The sequence below is a fragment of the Triticum urartu genome, chromosome 5 (assembly GCF_003073215.2).
Source record: "Triticum urartu cultivar G1812 chromosome 5, Tu2.1, whole genome shotgun sequence".
In the NCBI taxonomy this organism is placed as follows: domain Eukaryota; kingdom Viridiplantae; phylum Streptophyta; class Magnoliopsida; order Poales; family Poaceae; genus Triticum; species Triticum urartu.
In genome coordinates this window covers 91,336,249-91,355,836 of record NC_053026.1, presented here as the reverse complement: position 1 = coordinate 91,355,836, position 19,588 = coordinate 91,336,249, and the positions used below count along the sequence as shown (strand labels likewise).

The following is a 19,588-nucleotide window of genomic DNA, read 5'->3' as shown; positions in this document are numbered from 1 at the left end:
TAAGCCTTGCAAGCAATGTGACTAATGAGTTAGTTACAGGATGATGCATTACGGAACAAGTAAAGAGACTTGCCATAACAATATTGAACTAGGTATTGAGATACCGACGATCGAATCTCGGGCAAGTAACATACCGATGACAAAGGGAACAACGTATATCGTTATGCGGTTTGACCGATAAAGATCTTCGTAGAATATGTGGGAGCTAATATGAACATCTAGGTTCCGCTATTGGTTATTGACCGGAGACGTGTCTTGGTCATGTCTACATAGTTCTCGAACCCGTAGGGTCCGCACACTTAATGTTTGGTGACGATTGGTATTATGAGTTTATGTGTTTTGATGTACCGAAGGTAGTTCGGAGTCCCGGATGTGATCACAGACATGACGAGGAGTCTCGAAATGGTCGAGACGTAAATATCAATATATTGGAAGCCTATGTTTGGACATCGGAATGGTTCCGAGTGAGTTCGGGCATATACCGAAGTACCGGGGGGTTACCGAAGCCCCCCGGGGAGTATATGAGCCCTGATGGGCTTTAGTGGAGAGAGAGAGAGAGAGAGGAAGCCAGGTAGGCCGCGCGCCCCCTCCCCCTCTGGTCCGGATTGGACTAGGAAGGGGGCGGCGCCCCCCTTTCCTTCCTCCCTCTCTCCCCATTCCTTCTCTCCTAGTCCAACTAGGGAAGGGGGGAATCCTACTCCTGGTGGGAGTAGGACTCCTCCTGGGCGCGCCATAGAGGGCCGGCCCTCCCCCCTCCTCCACTCCTTTATATACGGGGGAGAGGGGCACCCCATAGACACACAAGTTGATCATTGATCTCTTAGCCGTGTGCGGTGCCCCCCTCCACCATAATCCACCTCAGTCATATTGTCGTAGTGCTTAGGCGAAGCCCTGCTCCGGTAGCTTCATCATCACCGTCATCACGCCGTCGTGCTGACGAAGCTCTCCCTCAACACTCAGCTGGATCAAGAGTTCGTGAGACGTCACCAAGCCGAACGTGTGCAGATCGCGGAGGTGCCGTACTTTTGGTACTAGGATCGGTCGGATCATGAAGACGTACGACTACATCAACCGCATTGTCATAACGCTTCTGCTTACGGTCTACAAGGGTACGTGGACATCACTGTTCCCCTCTCGTTGCTATGCATCACCATGATAGATCTTGCATGTGCATAGGAATTTTTTTGAAATTACCGCGTTCCCCAACAAGCACACGATGGGACACCGGGTCATAGCAGCGGAAGCCTTTGGTGTTAGGTTGGTACCCAAAAAAGACACAGGCAAGGGAACGAGGCGCCAGCTTATGTGGTGTCACAGCTGTGATGTTAGGATAACAAAGGCAACCGAAAACATGAAGATCATCATATGACGGAGGTGACTGATGACCCACAAGTATAGGGGATCAACCGTAGTCCTTTTGATAAGTAAGAGTGTCGAACCCAACGAGGAGTAGAAGGAAATGACTAGTTTTCAGCAAGGTATTCTCTGCAAGCACTGAAATTATAAGTAACGAGTAGTTTGATAGCAAGATAATTTGTAACGAGTAAGTAACGGTAATGGTAACAAAAGTACAGCAAGGTAGCCCAATCCTTTTGAGGCAAAGGACAGCCTAAACGGTCTCTTATAATAAGCAAAGAGTTCTTGAGGGTACACAGGAATTTCATCTAGTCACTTTCATCATGCTGGTTTGATTTGTGTTCGCTACTTCGATAATTTGATATGCGGGTGGACCGGTGCCTAGGTGTTGTTCTTACTTGAACAAACCTCTTACTTATGATTAACCCCCTCGCAAGCATCCGCAACTATGAGAAAAGTATTAAGATAAAATCTAACCATAGAATTAAACTTTTGGATCCAAATCAGTCCCTTACGAAGTAGCGCATAAACTAGGGTTTAAGATTCTATCACTCTCGCAACCCATCATCTAATAACTACTCCACAATGCATTCCCTTAGGCCCAAATATGGTGAAGTGCTATGTAGTCGACGCTCATACACCACTAAGGGAATCACAACATACATACCATCAAAATATCGAACACATATCAAATTCACATGATTACTTGCAACAAGATTTCTCTGTGACCTCAAGAACAAAAGTAACTACTCACAAATGATAATCATGCTCAAGATCAGAGGGGTATTAAATAGCATAATGGATCTGAACATATAATCTTCCACCAACTAAACCATATAGTAATCAACTACAAGATGTAATCAACACTACTAGTCACCCACAAGCACCAATCTAAGGTTCCGGTACCAAGATTGAAAACAAGAGATGAAATAGGGTTTGAGAGGAGATGGTGCTATTGAAGATGTTGATGGAGATTGCCCTCCCCAAGATGTGAGAGTTGTTGGTGATGATGATGACGATGTTTTCCCCCTCCGGGAGGGAAGTTCCCCCGGCGGAATCGCTCTGCTGGAGGGCAAAAGTACTCCTTCCCAAGTTCCGCCTCGAGACGGCGGCGCAACGTCCCGAAAGTCCTCTCCTTATTGTTTCTAGGTCAAAATGACTTATATACCAGAAGAGGGGCACCAAAGGTGGGCCGAGGAGGGCACAACCCACGAGGGCGCGCTTGGGCTCCCTAGCACGCCCAGGTGGGTTGTGCCCACCTGGTGGGTCCCCTTTGGTAGTTATTTTCTCCAATAATTCTTATATATTCCATAAAAATTCTCCGTGAAGTTTCAACTCATTTGGAGTTGTGCAGAATAGGTAGCCTGACGTAGCTTTTTCAGGTCCAGAATTCGAGCTACCGGTATTCTCCCTTTTGTGTGAACCTTGCATATTATGAGAGAAAAGGCATTAGAATTACTCCAAAAAGCATTATTATGCATAAAAACATTATAAATAACAGTAGTTAAACATGATGCAAAATGGACGTATCAACTCCCCCAAGCTTAGACCTCGCTTGTCCTCAAGCTAAAACCGAAATCGAACATGTCCACATGCTTAGAGAGAGAGGTGTTGATAAAAACAAAATACAGACATAGAAGCATCATGGATATTATTATAACAGCAACAAACTTTATCATAGAACTTTTATCACATAACTTCTATCATAAGCTTCTCATCAAAAAGTAACAATGCATCACAACATCAAAGTATAGAGCATAAACTCTATTGGAAACTGACAAACTATGTTCTCAGTCAAATTTGCAATTGTAATTCATCATCTTTTTAGGAAGGGTCACGTATCGGAGCCTTATGGAAAGTCCACATACTTAACCATCATATAGTCTTCTATGATTGCTAACAATCACCGCATACACATGAGCAAAAAGTTCCAACCGTACACATAGAAAGATAGGGGCTTATAGTTTCGCCACCCAACATATTCACCTCAAGGGTGATGTCAACAAGAATAACTCATGCTACCCATATCCAACTAGATATATGTGCCAAGATCTTTCCTCACCACATGGTGCTTGCCAAAAGAGAAAATAAAAAGGAATAGAGAGAAAAACTTTGACTCTTGCATAAAATTAAATACATAAAAGTAAAAGATAGGCCCTTCGTTGAGGGAAGCAAAGGTTGTCATGCGCTTTTTGTTTGTATGCTCAATCTCTTAGTGCAAAAGAACGTCACGTTATATTGCCCCTTATGATAGCAACCTTTATTATGCAGTCTGTCACTTTTATTCTTTGCCATCACAAGTTTGTTCAATGCTCATTTTTCTCTTACATTAAATGATCTAACACTTTTAGAAGCAATTTTTATTGCCTTATTGCATCGATGACAACTTGCTTGAAGGATTTTACTCAATTCATAGGTAGGTATAGTGCACTCTCAAAACAAGATTTGGTTTAAGGGTTTTGGATGCACAAGTAGTATCTCTACTTAGTGCGGAATTGTTTGCTAGCAAAGATGGGGGGCAAGTACCACATGTTAAAGGATCTATGACAATATATATTCTATGTGAATATGAACAAACATAAATCATTACGTTGTCTTCCTTGTCCAACGTCAACAATTTTGGCATATAATATTTTGATGGGGCTCACAATCACAAAATATGTCTAGGATAGTGTGTTTGCATGTGAATCTTCTCTTCCCTTACTTCATAGTTGGTCCAAATGATTCTGCATCTACTACTATTACTCCACACATCGACCGCTATCCAGCATGCATCTAGAGTATTAAGTTCATAAGAACGGAGTAACGCATTAAGCAAGATGACATGATGTAGAGGGATAAACTCAAGCAATATGATATAAACCCCATCTTTTTTATCCTCGATGGCAACAATACAATACGTGCCTTGCTGCCCCTACTGTCACTTGGAAAGGACACCACAAGATTGAACCCAAAGCTAAGCACTTCTCCCATTGCAAGAAAGATCAATCTAGTAGCCAAACTAAACCGATAATTCAAAGAGACTTGCAAAGATATCAAATCATGCATATAAGAATTCAGAGAAGAATCAAATAATATTCATAGATAATCTTGTTCATAAATCCACAATTCATCGGATCTCGACAAACATACCGCAAAAGAGTATTACATTGAATAGATCTCCAAGAACATCGAGGAGAACTTTGTATTGAAAATCAAAGAGAGAGAAGAAGCCATCTAGCTAATAACTATGGACCCAAAGGTCTGTGGTAAACTACTCACGCTTCATCGGAGAGGCAATGGTGTTGATGTAGAAGCCCTCTGTGATCAATTCCCCCTCCGGCAGATCGCCGGAAAAGGCCCCAAGATGGGATCTCACGGGTACAGAAGGTTGTGGTGGTGGAAAAGTGGTTTCGTGGCTCTCCCTGATGTTTTTAGGGTAGAGTATATATAGGCGAAAGAAGTACGTCGGTGGAACTATGAGGGGCCCACAAGGGTGGGGGCGCGCCTACCCCCCTGGGCGCGCCCTCCTGCCTCGTGGCTTCCTCGTGGAGTTCTAGACTTCGAATCCAAGTCTTCTAGATTGCTTTCGGTCCAAGAAAGATCATCGCGAAGGTTTCATTCCGTTTGGACTCTGTTTGGTATTCCTTTTCTGCAAAACTCTAAAATAGGCAAAAAAACAAAAACTGGCACTGGGCCTCCGGTTAATAGGTTAGTCCCAAAAATTATATAAAAGAGCAAATTAAAGCCCATTAAACATCCAAAACAGATAATATAATAGCATGGAACAATAAAAAATTATAGATACATTGGAGATGTATCACCCCAACCTTGTGGGCCCCTCGGTGACCCCCTGACCTAGATCTTCCTCCTATATATATTCTCAAATACCCGGAAACTTCCAGGGGAGCCACGAAACCACTTTTCCACCGCCGCAACCTTATGTACCCGTGAGATCCCATCTAGGGGCCTTTTCTGGCATCCTGCCGGAGGGGGATTCGATCACGGAGGGCTTCTACATCAACACTATTGCCTCTCCGATGAAGCATGAGTAGTTTACCACAGACCTACGGGTCCATAGCTAGTAGCTAGATGGTTTCTTCTCTCTCTCTTTGATTCTCAATACCATGTTCTCCTCGATGTTCTTGGAGATCTATTCGATGTAATATTCTTTTGCAATGTGTTTACCGAGATCCGATAAATTGTGGATTTATGATCAGCTTATCTATGAATATTATTTGAATCTCCTCTGAATTTTTTTATGCATGATTTGATGTCTTCGTAAGTCTATTCGAACTATCGATTTGGTTTGGCCAACTAGAATGGTTTTTCTTGTAATGGGAGAAGTGCTTAGCTTTGGGTTCAATCTTGCGTTGCTCGATCCTAGTGACAAAAGGGGAACAGACATGTATTGTATTGTTTCCATCGAGGATAACAAGATGGGGTTTTCATCATATTGCTCGAGTTAATTCCTCTACATCATGTCATCTTACTTATTGCGTTACTCTGTTCTTATGAACTTAATACTGTAGATGCAGGCAGGAGTCGGTCGATGTGTGGAGTAATAGTAGTAGATGCAGAATCGTTTAGGTCTAATTGACACGGACGTGATGCCTATATTCATGATCATTGCCTTAGATATCGTCATAACTTTGCGCTTTTCTATCAACTGCTCGGCATTAATTTGTTCATCCACCATAATAATTTCTATCTCGAGAGAAGCCTCTAGTGAAACCTATGGCCCCGGGTCTATTTTCCATCATATAAGTTTCCGGTTTACTTTCTTTTCAATCTTTTACTTTCCATGCCATAAAGCAAAAATACCAAAAACATTACTTTACAGTTTATCCATCTCTATCAGATCTCACATTGCAAATAATCGTGAAGGGATTGACAACCCCTTTATCATGTTGGGTGCAAGTTGGTGTTTGTTTGTGCAGGTATTCGGTGGCTTGCGCGTTGTCTCCTACTAGATTGATACCTTGGTTCTCAAAACTGAGGGAAATACTTACTCTACTTTGCTACATCACCCTTTCCTCTTCAAGGGAAAAACCAACGCAAGCTTAAGAGGTAGCAAACAGCAAGTGAATAATTCATAGGCATTTCTTGACGCTTACTAATATTACCAATTCTTCGACATTCATCACAAGATAAACAAACCTACGTGAATACTTGAAGAGAGTAGGCCAATAAAAACCAGATTGCAATACCTTGTGAGCAGTTCTATCTCCCTCATGATGCCCTCCATAAGCTCCGGAGTGACATTTCCGTAGGATTTCTCCCTGTTCATTCTCAGGTACACAACGTCTAATAATATCATCTACTCCTTTATAAAGATGTGGGTCATCCCAAAAGTAATGTCTTAAATCATAGAAGAATTTTTTATTTTGTTGGCATGTGAAACTAGGTGGTATATATTTAGCAACAATATAATTAGCGTAGTTAGCATACCAAGGAGTGTTTTGAGAAACATTTATTGCAGCTAATTGCTCATCAGGAAAAGTATCATTAATAGGTTGTGGGTCATCAAGAATATTTTCTAACCTAGACAAGTTTCAGCTACAGGATTCTCAGCTCCTTTTCTATCAGTGATATGTAAGTCAAATTCTTGTAGCAAGAGAACCCACCTAATGAGTCTAGATTTAGCATCTTTATTTTCCATAAGATATTTTATAGAAGCATGATCAGTGTGAACAACTACTTTAGAATCAACAATGTAAGATGTGAGTTTATCATAAGCAAACACCACTACTAAAAGTTCTTTCTCAGTAGTAGCATAATTGCGCTGGGCACTGTCTAGAGTTTTACTAGCATAATAAATAACATTTAATTTCTCATCAACTCTTTGTCCTAGAACAACACGAATAGCATAATCACTAGCATCACACATGATTTCAAAAGGCAAATTCCAATCAGGTGGTTGAACAATATGTGCAGAAATTAAGGCTTTCTTAAGTGTTTCAAAGGCTTCTACACAATCATCATCAAAAATAAATGGAACATCCTTTTGTAAAAGATTTGTAAGCGGCCTAGAAATTTTAGAGAAGTCTTTAATAAATCTCCTATAGAAACCAGCATGACCAAGGAAACTACGAATACCTTTGATATCTTTAGGACATGGCATTTTCTCAATTGCATCAACTTTAGCTTTATCCACCTCAATACCTTATTCATAAATTTTATGTCCCAAGACAATACCTTCATTAACCATAAAGTGGCACTTCTCCCAATTCAAGACAAGATTAGTTTGCTCGCATCCCTGCAAAACTCGATCAAGGTTGCTTAAGCAATCATCAAAAGAAGTTCCATAAACGGAATAATCATCCATGAAAACCTCAACAATATTTTCACAAAAATCAGATAATATAGCAGTCATACATCTTTGAAAAGTAGCAGGTGCATTACATAAACCAAAAGGCATACGTTTATAAGCATAGGTTCCAAAAGGACAAGTACGTGTGGTTTTCTTTTGATCATGTTGTGAAACAGGTATTTGAGAAAAACCAGAATACCCATCGAGGAAACAAAAGTGTGTGTGCTTAGATAGTCTTCCTAGCATTTGATCAATAAAACGTAGCGCGTAATGATTTTTTCTGGTAGCTTTATTTAATTTCTAAAATAAATTACCATTCTATAACCAGTGATAATTCTTTGTGGAATGAGTTCATTTTTGTCATTAGGAACAACAGTAATACCTCCCTTCTTAGGGACACAATGAACATGACTTACCCATCTACTATCAGCTATGGGATAGATTATACCTGCTTCTAGAAGCTTCAATATTTTAGTTCTTACCACTTCTTCCATTTTAGGATTTAAACGTCATTGGTGATCAACAACAGGTTTAGCATCAGGTTCCATATTAATCTTGTGCTGACAGAGAGTGGGACTAATTCCCTTAAGATCATCAAGAGTATATCCAATAGCAACTCAGTGCTTCTCCAAACCTTCAATAATCTTTCTTCTTCATGTTTTGAAAGGTTAGCAGTAATAATAACATGATATATCTTTTTCTCATCAAGATAAGCATATTTCAAAGTCTCTGGCAATTGTTTTAATTCAAACACAGGATCACCTTTAGGTGGTGGAGGACCTCCTAGAGTTTCAATAGGCAAATTGTGTTTAGGCAGAGGTCGTTGTTCAAACAAATTTTTATCTATCTCATTTCTTTCATGCATATGCATATCATTCTTGTGGTCTAGCAAATATTGTTCTAGTGGATCAGTAGGAGGCATGGCAATAGAAGCAAGACCAATTATTTCATCCTTACTATGAAATTCTTTCTTATGATGCTTTCTACTAAACTTAGAAAAATTAAACTCATGAGACTCATCACCAAAACTAACACTGACAATTTGTTTCTCACAATCTATTTTAGCATTAACGGTGTTCAAGAAAGGTCTACCAAAGATAATGGGACAAAAGTCATCTTGTGGGGAACCAAGAACTAGAAAATCAGTAGGGTATTTTATTTTTCCACACAATACTTCAACATCTCTAACAATCCCAAGTGGTGTGATGGTGTCTCTATTAGCAAGGTTAATAGTAACATCTATGTCTTCTATTTCAGCGGGTGTTATGTCATTCATAATTTCGTAATATAAGGTAAAAGGAATAGCACTCACGCTAGCACCTAAATCACATAAACCATGATAACAATGATCTCCTATCTTAACTGAGACAACAGGCATGCCAACAACAGGTCTATGTTTATCTTTTTCATCGGGTTTGGCAATTTTAGCAGCTTCATCACAGAAGTAAATAGCATGCCCATCTATATTTTCTACCAGGAGATCTTTAACCATAGCAATGCTAGGTTCTACTTTGATTTGTTCAACAGGTTTAGGTGTTCTAATATTAATTTTATTGACCACAGTTGAAACCTTGGCATGTTCCTTTATCCTAACAGGGAAAGGTGGTTTTTCAATATAAGCAGTAGGAACAACTGGATCAACATTATAGATAATAGTTTCATCTTTAGCTATTACCAGTTCTTTAATTTATTCTTTTAATAGGTTCGTGATATTTAAACCACTTCTCTTTAGGGAGATCAACATGAGTAGCAAATGATTCACAAAAGGAGGCTACTATCTCAGAGTCAAGTCCATATTTAGTGCTAAACTTTTGAAAAGCATTGATATTCATAAAAGATTTAACACAATCATACTTAAGCTTAATACCTGACTCTTTACCTTCGTCGAGTTCCCAATCTTCAGAGTTGCATTTAATTCTTTCTAAAAGATCCCACCTGAATTCAATAGTCTTCTTCATAAAGGAACCAGTACAAGAAGTATCAAGCACGGATTGATCAACACGAGAAAGTCGAGCATAAAAATTCTGAATGATAATTTCTCTTGAGAGCTCATGATTGGGGCATGAATATAACATTGACTTAAGCCTCCCCCAAGCTAGATCGATACTTTCTCCTTCACGAGGCCAAAAATTATATATATAATTCCGATCATGATGAATTAGATGCATAGGATGATTTTTTTGGTGAAATTCCAATTTGAATCGATTCCAATTCCAAGATCCAATATCATTGCATAGCCTATACCATGCCAATGCTTTTCCCTTCAAAGATAAATGGAAAACCTTCTTCTTAGCTTCATCTTCGGGTAAACCTGCAAGCTTAAATAATCCACAAATTTCATCCACATATATCAAGTGCATATCAGGATGTTCGGTTCCATCTCCTGCATAAGGATTAGCTAGCAGTTGTTCTATCATACCCAAAGGAATTTCATAAACAATATTTTCAGTAGGTGAAGTAGGTTGAGGGGCAACTAATTGTGGTTCCGGTTGAGGTGAAGATACCCCGAACAAACCCCTCAAAGGATTGTTCTCCATAGTAACAAGTGACAATAAATTTCAGCACATAGTAATAATTTTTCCTTACCGATTTCTACTTACCAAGAGCGCTTCACTCCTCGGCAATGGCGCCAGAAAAGAGCCTTGATGACCCACAAGTATAGGGGATCAATCATAGTCCTTTTGATAAGTAAGAGTGTCGAACCCAACGAGGAGCAGAAGGAAATGGCATGTAGTTTTCAGCAAGGTATTCTCTGCAAGCACTGAAATTATAAGTAACGAGTAGTTTGATAGCAAGATAATTTGTAATGGGCAAGAACGGTAACGGTAACGAAAGTTCAGCAAGGTAGCCCAATCCTTTTGAGGAAAGGGACATTCCAAAACGGACTCTTCTGATAAGCAAAGCGTTCTTGAGGGTACACGGGAATTTCATCTAGTCACTTTCATCATGTTGGTTTGATTTGTGTTCTCTACTTTGATAATTTGATATGTGGGTGGACTGGTGCTTAGGTGTTGTTCTTACTTGAACAAACCTCCTACTTATGATTAACCCCCTCGCAAGCATCCACAACTACGAGAAAAGTATTAAGATAAAATCTAACCATAGCATTAAACTTTTGGGTCCAAATTAGTCCCTTACGAAGTAGCGCATAAACTAGGGTTTAAGCTTCTATCACTCTCGCAACCCATCATCTAATAACTACTCCACAATGCATTCCCTTAGGCCCAAATATGGTGAAGTGCCATGTAGTCGACGTTCACATGACACCACTAAGGGAATCACAACATACATACCATCAAAATATTGAACACATATCGAATTCACATGATTACTTGCAACAAGATTTCTCCCATGACCTCAAGAACAAAAGTAACTATCACAAATGATAATCATGCTCAAGATCAGAGGGGGTATTAAATAGCATAACGGATCTGAACATATAATCTTCCACCAAATAAACGATATAGTAATCAACTACAAGATGTAATCAATACTACTAGTCACCCACAAGCACCAATCTAAGGTTCCGGTACAAAGATTGAACACAAGAGATGAACTAGGGTTTGAGAGGAGATGGTGATGTTGAAGATGTTGATGGAGATTTCCCTCCCCAAGATGGGAGAGTTGTTGGTGATGATGATGATGACGATGATTTCCCCCTCCGGGAGGGAAGTTCCCTCGGCAAAATCGCTCCACCGGAGGGCAAAAGTGCTCCTGCCCAAGTTCGCCTTGATATGGCGGCGCTTCATCCCGAAAGTCCTCTCCTTATTTTTTTTCTAGATCAAAATGACTTATATACCAGAAGAGGGGCACCGAAGGTGGGCCGAGGAGGGCACAACCCACCAAGGCGCGCCTGGGCTCCCTGGTCGCGCCCAGGTGGGTTGTGCCCACCTGATGGGCCCCCTATGGTAGTTATTTGCTCCAATAATCCTTATATATTCCTTAAAAATTCCCCGTGAAGTTTCAGCTCATTTGGAGTTGTGTAGAATATGTAGGCTGATGTAGCTTTTTCAGGTCCAGAATTCCATCTGCCGGTATTCTTTCTCTTTGTGTGAACCTTGCATATTATGAGAGAAAAGGCATTAGAATTACTTCAAAAAGCATTATTATGCATAAAAACATTATAAATGACAATAGGTAAACATGATGCAAAATGGACGTATCAGTGACCCGAATAAGAGATGATGAGGTGTGTAGTTCCACCGGGGTTTGCAAGGCCGGATGTTGAGAAGAAGTGTGGCGGCGGCGAGAGCATCGGGCCAAAACCGGGAGGGCATGTGCGCATGGAAGAGCAAAGCGTGAACACTCTCATTGAGTCTGCGAAGAACACGTTCGGCACAGCCATTTTGCTGTGATGTATATGGACATGTGAGGCCAAAAATGGTGCCCTAAGTGGATAAAAGATTACGAATAGCGAGGTTATCAAATTCTTTTCCATTATCTGTTTGAAGATGGGCAATGGTCCGATGAAAATGAGTGGCAACATATGCGTAAAAAGCATGGAGAGTCGAGGCGACATCGGATTTGCAGCGTAACGAAAAAGTCCAAGTGAAGTGAGAAAAAATCATTCAAAATCATGAGGTAATATGAGAGACCCGAATTGCTAGGCATGGGAGATGTCCAAACATCATAGTGAATAACATCAAAAGGAAAAGTGGCAATTGATGATGAAGATGAAAACGGCAAACGAATGTGTTTTCCTACGCGATAGGCATGACAAGTGTGTGCCTCCGATTTATTACATGAAAACGGAAAATTACGCAAAACTTTATGAAGAACATCGGTGTCGGGATGACCAAGACGAGCATGCCAAAGGGAGACATTGGTGTGAAGGGCGACGTGACCGCTGCTCGCCATTGGACTGCATGGATAAAGGTCGTCGGGAGAATCACATCGGTGCAGAACCTTCCGGAAGTGAGCATCCTTAATAGAAAAACCATGCTTATCAAACTCAACTGTAACAGGGTGTTCATGAGTAAGAGTACGAATGGAACATAAATTTTTGATTAAGGACGGAGACACAAGAACATTGTTAAGAGGTAATGATGATGATGGGAGGGGGAGGGATGACGCGCCTTGGTGGGTGATGGGAAGGGTGGTACCATCACCGACGACGATGCAAGAGAAGAAGGGATACTAAGAGGCATGAGAGAGGATACCGGGGTGTGATGCCATATGAGAGCTAGCGCCCGTGTCCGTGTACCAGTCCCCGCCGCCAGTGTAGTTGCTTGGGGAAGGGACGGCGTGGAGATAGGCGAGGAGCGCCGGGTCGTAGGAGAAGCCGCTAGGCGCGACACCATAGGGGGCGGCATGGCGCCACCATAGGCCGTAGGCCCGCCGTAGACCAAAGGACCACCGGAGCCGAAGCCACCAGGAGCGGTCAGGAGGGCCTGATGAGTGGCCGACCGAGGGCCAAGGAGGCCCGGAGCGGGTGCCCGGGGGAGAGGCATGGAGTAGGCGTGAACTACTCCACTCCAGGGGTTGTACCCCATGAGCCAAGGCGGTGGCGCCGCGGCCGGGGCAGCGGCGGGTGCAGCGGCCTGGCGGGCCGTGGATCCTGGGTTGCGGGCCCACCCGTCGCCCCCCCCCCCCCCCCCGTTCTTCTTCTGGCGACCGTGGTCGGGGGCGGCTAGCGGCGGTGGAGTCGGCACGCGAGGAGGCGACTGGGGGCGGTGAGGCCCCCGTTGGTGCCAACGTGGAGCGCGGCATGAGGCACCTACCGGGCCGCGTGACAGAGGCGTTTCTCTTCCATCCGCAGGTAAGTGATGGCCTTCGCGAAGGAGGACGTGGTGAGGGTGAGGTTCGTGATGGAGTGGCCAAGGTCGGGGTGGAGGCCGCGGACGAGGTTGGTGAGGAGGACGGAGTCATCGACCACCATGCCGACGTCGCGAAGCTCATCGGAGAGTACTTTCAGCTTCGTGCAGTACTCGTCGATTGTGAGATCGTTTTGCTGCATGGTGAAAAACTCCCCTTGGAGGAACATGCGGCGTTGGAGCTGATTGTCGATGAAGAGGTCGCAAAGCCGCGTCCAGATGACGTGCGCGGATGGGTCACGGCAGTTCACGATGTCGAAGAACCCTCGCGAGATCGTGAGGAACATCCACTTGACGATGCATGCGTCGACGGCCAGCCACTCGTCGTCACCTTTCATGTCGCGGATGTCGATGCTCCCATCAACATGATCGATGAGGTGGTAGGAGCGGAAAAGTAGCGCGAAGTAGGTGCGCCATGCATTGTAGGATGGGGAGTCGAGCTTGAGAACATCGGGGACATGGTCTTTGATGTGAAGTTCGTTGAGGTGATCGGAGGTGAAGGCGAGAACGGTGGTGGAGCTGGCGAGGGAGGAAGCGGAACCAACCATGTTGAAGGTGCGGCGGTGGCTTGGACAAGAGCGGCAGCGGGAGGGTAGGTTTGGAGGGTGGCCGCGGCGGCTGAGGAGAGAGGTGGCGGCGGCGGCCTAGAAGGGTTAGAGTTTTAGATGGGTGCAGCGACAACGGCTTAGAGAGGAAGCAGCGGCGGTGGCGTGGGAGGATTAGGGTTTAGGTGCAGCGGCGGCAGCTTGGGAGGAAGCGGCGGCGGCAGAAGAGGAGTAGGCGGCGGCGGCCTAGAGCGGAAGCGATGGAGATCGGAAGAAAACTTATAATACCATGTAGAAGACTATAGGATGCAACTTAATTGTATTCATCAGAGTCTGTTATAATATATACAAGTAATGTCTTGCGTGACAAGCCAACTAACCCTACAATATCTTTAGAAGTTAACCTATACAAAGCTAGAGATGATAGGAGAATCAGTCGGTAATAAATACAGATATGTCATGGTTCAGCAGTAGGAACCAAAATAAAATAACAGATGGCTAAAAATCACAGATGTCCTAATCTTCAAATGGAACAACCATATAGGAAAAAATTCCAAATAACTGAAACCCCATGAAAAAAATATTCAAAGATGCCAGATTAAGAAAAGGTATCCGATATTCAAGTGGGGGTCGGATAATGGAAGGAATCACATTAAACAAAACATATTTTGAAATAGATAGCATGTTAGGGATATCATATGCATGCTGCCTCAACCCTTAATTTTAATTTACACAGGCATGTTGCCTTATCATTTGTCAACTACATGCAAGTGCTCGTTCCTCAAATGAAAATAAAAAATAATAGATGGCTATAGTTGCGTATGACTCTGAAGAGTCTGAGGTAGCTTCCATTCCAAGTGAAGCACATGCAAGCAAGCAACATAACTAACCTCCATCCAGATAAACTAATAATAATAGTCTAATGTTGGGTAAATAAAGCTGGAGAACCAGCACCAGCACTAGGCCAACTGATTATATTATAGTATCAAAATGATCAACCGTGGTAACCGCCAATTGAGTGCATGGGCCGGTGGTGGAATTCGGTGTCTGACCTAATTTCACCCAACAGCGAGAGTGACAGTTGGACTCCGTCGTCCCACTTTGACCCCAGCGGACATTTTTTTGTTGTTGTGTGTGTCCCCTATTCTTTTTCCGCGCACAGCATGTCCATCGTTTCTATGCATCCAAAATTCTAATATATTGTGGAAAAGGGGAAATATTGCTTCAATGTAGTGCATGCTACAAGTGAATTCATGAATTTTAGGACACGACTATTCTTAGCTCGAGCTCAAATGAGCCTAGATGAATAGTAAAAATATTATCTTTCAAAAATAGTAAAAGCATTAAAAAATAAAAAAATCTTATTTTGTAGGGAAAACATTGACAAATGTTTTGAGTGCTTACAAATTTTCATCTTTGAAATCACATTAGTGTAAGTCATGGAAAAAAAATAAGATCGATGCTCCAAAATGCCATTTTCAAAAACATTTTGGAGTGTTGATTTCTTTTGCCGCCACTTTCACGAATGTCTTCCATGGTGGAACTTTGCAGGCACTCAAAACATTTGTCAAAGTTTGCTAAAAGAATCATAATTTTTTGATTTTTTTTCTTCTAGATTTACTGTTCATCACGAGCTCATTTGTGCTCGGGAGCAGTTGGGAACTTTCCTGAATTTCGCTCCTTTACACCCATATAAATTTTACCCTGAAGAGAATAAGTCTAGATTAGCCCTTTTGCGTGAAACCGTCTAAGACACCTCTCCGACCGGGTCATCGGATTGGGCTGCCCATGATGAGGTTTACCTCCTTCCTCAACTCTTAATATTGTTTAAATTTCCAGCCTCTTTCAGCTTGTACATTATCTTCATCCTCCTCTTTGTCCACATCAGAATTTGAGGTAGTGACTTCAAAAGCAATTTTCTCCTAAAATGTGCGCGAGCGGAAATTTGAACAACCAGCTCAATAAATTATGTTTGATTTTTTCTATTTTCTTAAAAAAAATTGAATGGTCCGGAATTTGTCTCAAATATTGAGATACCAACTCAAAAAAGATTTTCTTCCAAGTTGTCACTGCGAATGAGCTGAAATTTAAACAACCGACATACTGAGTTGTGGTTTATTTTTCGTAAAAAGTTTGGACTTTCTGAATAGTTTCAAACTTCGGTAAAGAAATTGAAGTAGCAAATAAAAACGTGATATTCTTTTCCTAATACATTTGTGCAAATGAGCTGAAATTTGGGCGGTTGGCTAGTGAGTACTTAATTTTTCAATTGCTATTTTAAATCTAGCTAGAATATTTGTAAGCACTTCAATTGAGTTGATTTTCACTTGACTAACAAAAAAGAGAGAGAATATGACTTGGTGACACGAGTCGCGGGCGAAAAGCGTTTCTAGGGCATGCATGCAAACAGATGCAAGCCAAAGGCGGTTAGGGCTCTTCCTATGTTGCCATCCCTGCTCCGGTCCGTCGATAGATTGTCGGCCTCCTCATCCTCCGCCAGCCTCGTCGCTCGAGATGTGCATGTCGGGCCCCAGTTACCGGATGGGAGTTGCAATAATGGTTCATTCGGCTTTTTTTCCGGCCCGATGGTGTGTATGCCGTCGGACTGGATTGTATTTTCTTTTCTGTTCATGAATTTAATTATAATGCTAGTTTGTTTAATACAAAGTTTCTGCTCCTTCGCTGAAAAAAGGTTAAATCATTTGGGTAAAGGGACCTGATAAGTCGCACTTATCATTTTGGCAAATGATAAATGTCACATGTGTGGCACGAAGCAATTCCACCTTAACGTTTTTTATGGTACTTTAATTAGTCAAGGATAGCAGCTTTAGTTGTGAAGCATGTCAACTTTCTATTTGTATGACAAGTTTTAGTTTTTTAGGGCTTTGTTTTTTTTCGGATGGCAATTTTAGGGAGCGTTCAGCATCTCTCCGCTCCGCTCCGCAACGCCGGCTCGGAGCGGAGCTACGTGCAATTACGATTGAAGGAGGGGTTAGAACCACGCTCCGCGCGCTCTCCCTTTCTTGGAAGGTTGCCGAACAGGGCTTTAGTTAAAAAAACGCCAGGACGGTGTTACTATGTGCCATACTTGTGACACTTATCATTTAGGTATAAAGTAAACATATGGAATCGAGGGGCTAAAATAACTTGACCGAGACAGTAATAATAATAATGTAAAGTAAAAAAAAAACACAGACACATCACACATGATGCTGAGCGCCCTTGTGGACAGGCAGGCACTTGAAACGCACGGCATATGCAACGTCGGAACCATCGCTGCCACGGTTCCACCGCCAGGCCCCCTCCACGTCCGTCCGAAAGCTGCACACATATCCCTCCATTGAGTGGGATGTGATGCAAGAAACCCCTTCGTCGTCACCCGCACCGCTAGCTCGATCTGCATGCATCCATCGCCAACCTAGCTAGTATCTAGCTTGCACCCGACGCACGCACGCACGTCGCCTACAATGCGCCCCTCTTCTTTTCTTTTTCTCATTTGGCAAACACAATGCGCCTCTTTTGTACGCACATATAACAGGCAAGGAACGGAAAGAAAAGGAAAGAAACACGCGGTGGATATACAGCCAGCCTCATCGTCTGATAAAAATGGCGATGATTAATTTCTAGCCTAATTGGTACTCGCACACAGTACTATATATATTAAATTGGGCATAGGAGTGGATTGCTTGCTTCTTCTCCGGTCCTCCTGTCCATTTCTGATTTCTTCCTCTTGCAGTTACGGTGTCAGTTCCTTCCGCCGGTGGTTGGCCCGGATCAACTCACACACACTCCTCCTCCTTCCTCCTCTCTTGACCTCCCGCCAACCATCGCAACCAACCATAAAAACTCCGCCACTCGAGCTACACAACACAGCACCGCATTACTCATTGCTGCCTGTGCCCGACCTCTCTATCGCCCCGTCCGCACGTCGTCATGGTGAGGAGGGGAGGGCTGCTGACTGGTGGGTATGGCGGCGCGTCGTCGTGGAAGGCCGGGAGGGTGATGAGGGCGGCCGTGGCGGCCTTCTTCAACGGCTACCACTGCTTCAGCCCCGTGGCGGCCATGCTCGCGCTGCCCTTCTCCGCGGCCGTGCTCGCGTCCCAGGCCGCCGCGTCGTCGTCGTCTTCCTCGTCGGGGGCGGTGCTCCGCGGCGTGTCGTCGCGGCTCCGGGGGATGTTCCACGCCGCGGGGTTCCCGCCGTCGCCCTTCTTCGCGCTGCTCAACGGCAAGCTGTCGCAGACCGTGTTCACCTACGCGGCCACGCTGCCGGTGGCGCTCACCGTCCTGCTGCTCGCCAAGGCCTGCGTCGCCGGCGTGCTCCGCGCGGACCCGGCGCACGACCGGCGGCGGCGGGGGCGCATGTCGCTCCCGCCCTGCGGCGCCGTGGCGCGCGCGTACCCGGCGCTCGTGGCCACGCACCTCGTCGGCTCCTTCGCCATGCTCTCCGCCAACGCCGCCGCCTTCTCGCTGCTCTTCCTGGCCTTCGGCGCGGCCGACCTGCTGGGCTTCACCTCCCGCGCGTCCACGCTCGCGCTCTCCGCCGCGGGCGCCATCGCCTACTCCGTGGCCGTCGGCGTCGCCACCGTCGTCTGCAACCTCGCGGTCGTGGTGGCCGCCATGGAGGAGCGCTGCGCGGGGCACGCCGCGGTGCTGCGCGCGTGCGTCCTCATCAGGGACCGCGTGCCCACCGCGCTGGCGCTGGCGCTGCCCACCAACCTGGGCATGGCGGCGGCGGAGGCGCTGTTCCAGCTGCGGGTGGTGTCGCAGCGCCGGAAGGCCGGGAGACTGGCGCCGGGCGTCGCCGGCGAGGCCTTCTCGATCGCATACATCCACGCGCTCTGCGTGGTGCTGGAGATCATCGTCAGCTGCATGTTCTACCGGAGCTGCAGGAGGAGCGAGGCCGATGAGCTGAGAGAGCTGGAGCCCGAGGAGAAGGGCGACCTCCAGGCATAGTCAGACAATAGCCGCGTAGCTTTGTGATTCTGAGAAACTCTTGGGAGGGTCTCATCAGACGGTCCAGAGAAACATGCACTATACAGTAGTAAACTGGGATAGCTCTACATTATTTCCCTTTTTTCCTGAATAGTTTTGTTCGTTTGTTTCCTTTTTTTTATGTTGGCATGGAAATGAAATGTAAAAGATGGTTCTATTGTACAGCAGAAAAAAAATACTCCGTCAAACTGAAATAAATAACCAGTGGATTTTGCACCGTGCAAAAAAAAGAGGAAAGAAACGAAGAATGATATGGTTTGGTTCAACATTCTGTACTTTTTTGGTTGAAAATTGTTTCACATGGACCGTTGTTGAAGACACTATAGTACAGAAGAATATCTCAAGCTCTGCCCTGGTGATCACATCTGTCAGGTTTAAATTTCTATGTTTCAGCATACGGAGCATTGAAAGTGCAGCATTACTGCCAGTCTCAAGGCAGAACTTTTTTGCCAGCAATGCTGTAACTTCAACGGAAAATGCAGTTACAAGGACCACAAAAAAAGAACAATTACAACATAAAATGCAGTTCCATACACCACAGATGAAATGGGTGATTAGGGGACAGAGGAGGGAGCAGAAGAGAAGAGAGT

At 44.1% G+C, this 19,588-nt stretch overlaps 1 protein-coding gene across 1 annotated transcript; it reads left to right on the top strand.

Moving 5' to 3' along the window:
* Window positions 1–17,589: 17,589 nt before the first annotated feature.
* Window positions 17,590–19,264, top strand: LOC125508039. Its single transcript, XM_048672593.1, has one exon. It carries the CDS (start codon window positions 17,940–17,942, stop codon window positions 18,957–18,959), a length of 1,020 nt encoding a protein of 339 aa, XP_048528550.1. The 5' UTR covers window positions 17,590–17,939; the 3' UTR covers window positions 18,960–19,264.
* The last annotated feature ends 324 nt before the right edge of the window (window positions 19,265–19,588 follow it).

Coding starts and splice junctions, on each gene's coding strand:
- LOC125508039 (XM_048672593.1), top strand. CDS start 17,940: ATGGTGAGGAGGGGAGGGCTGCTGACTGGTGGGTATGGCGGCGCGTCG.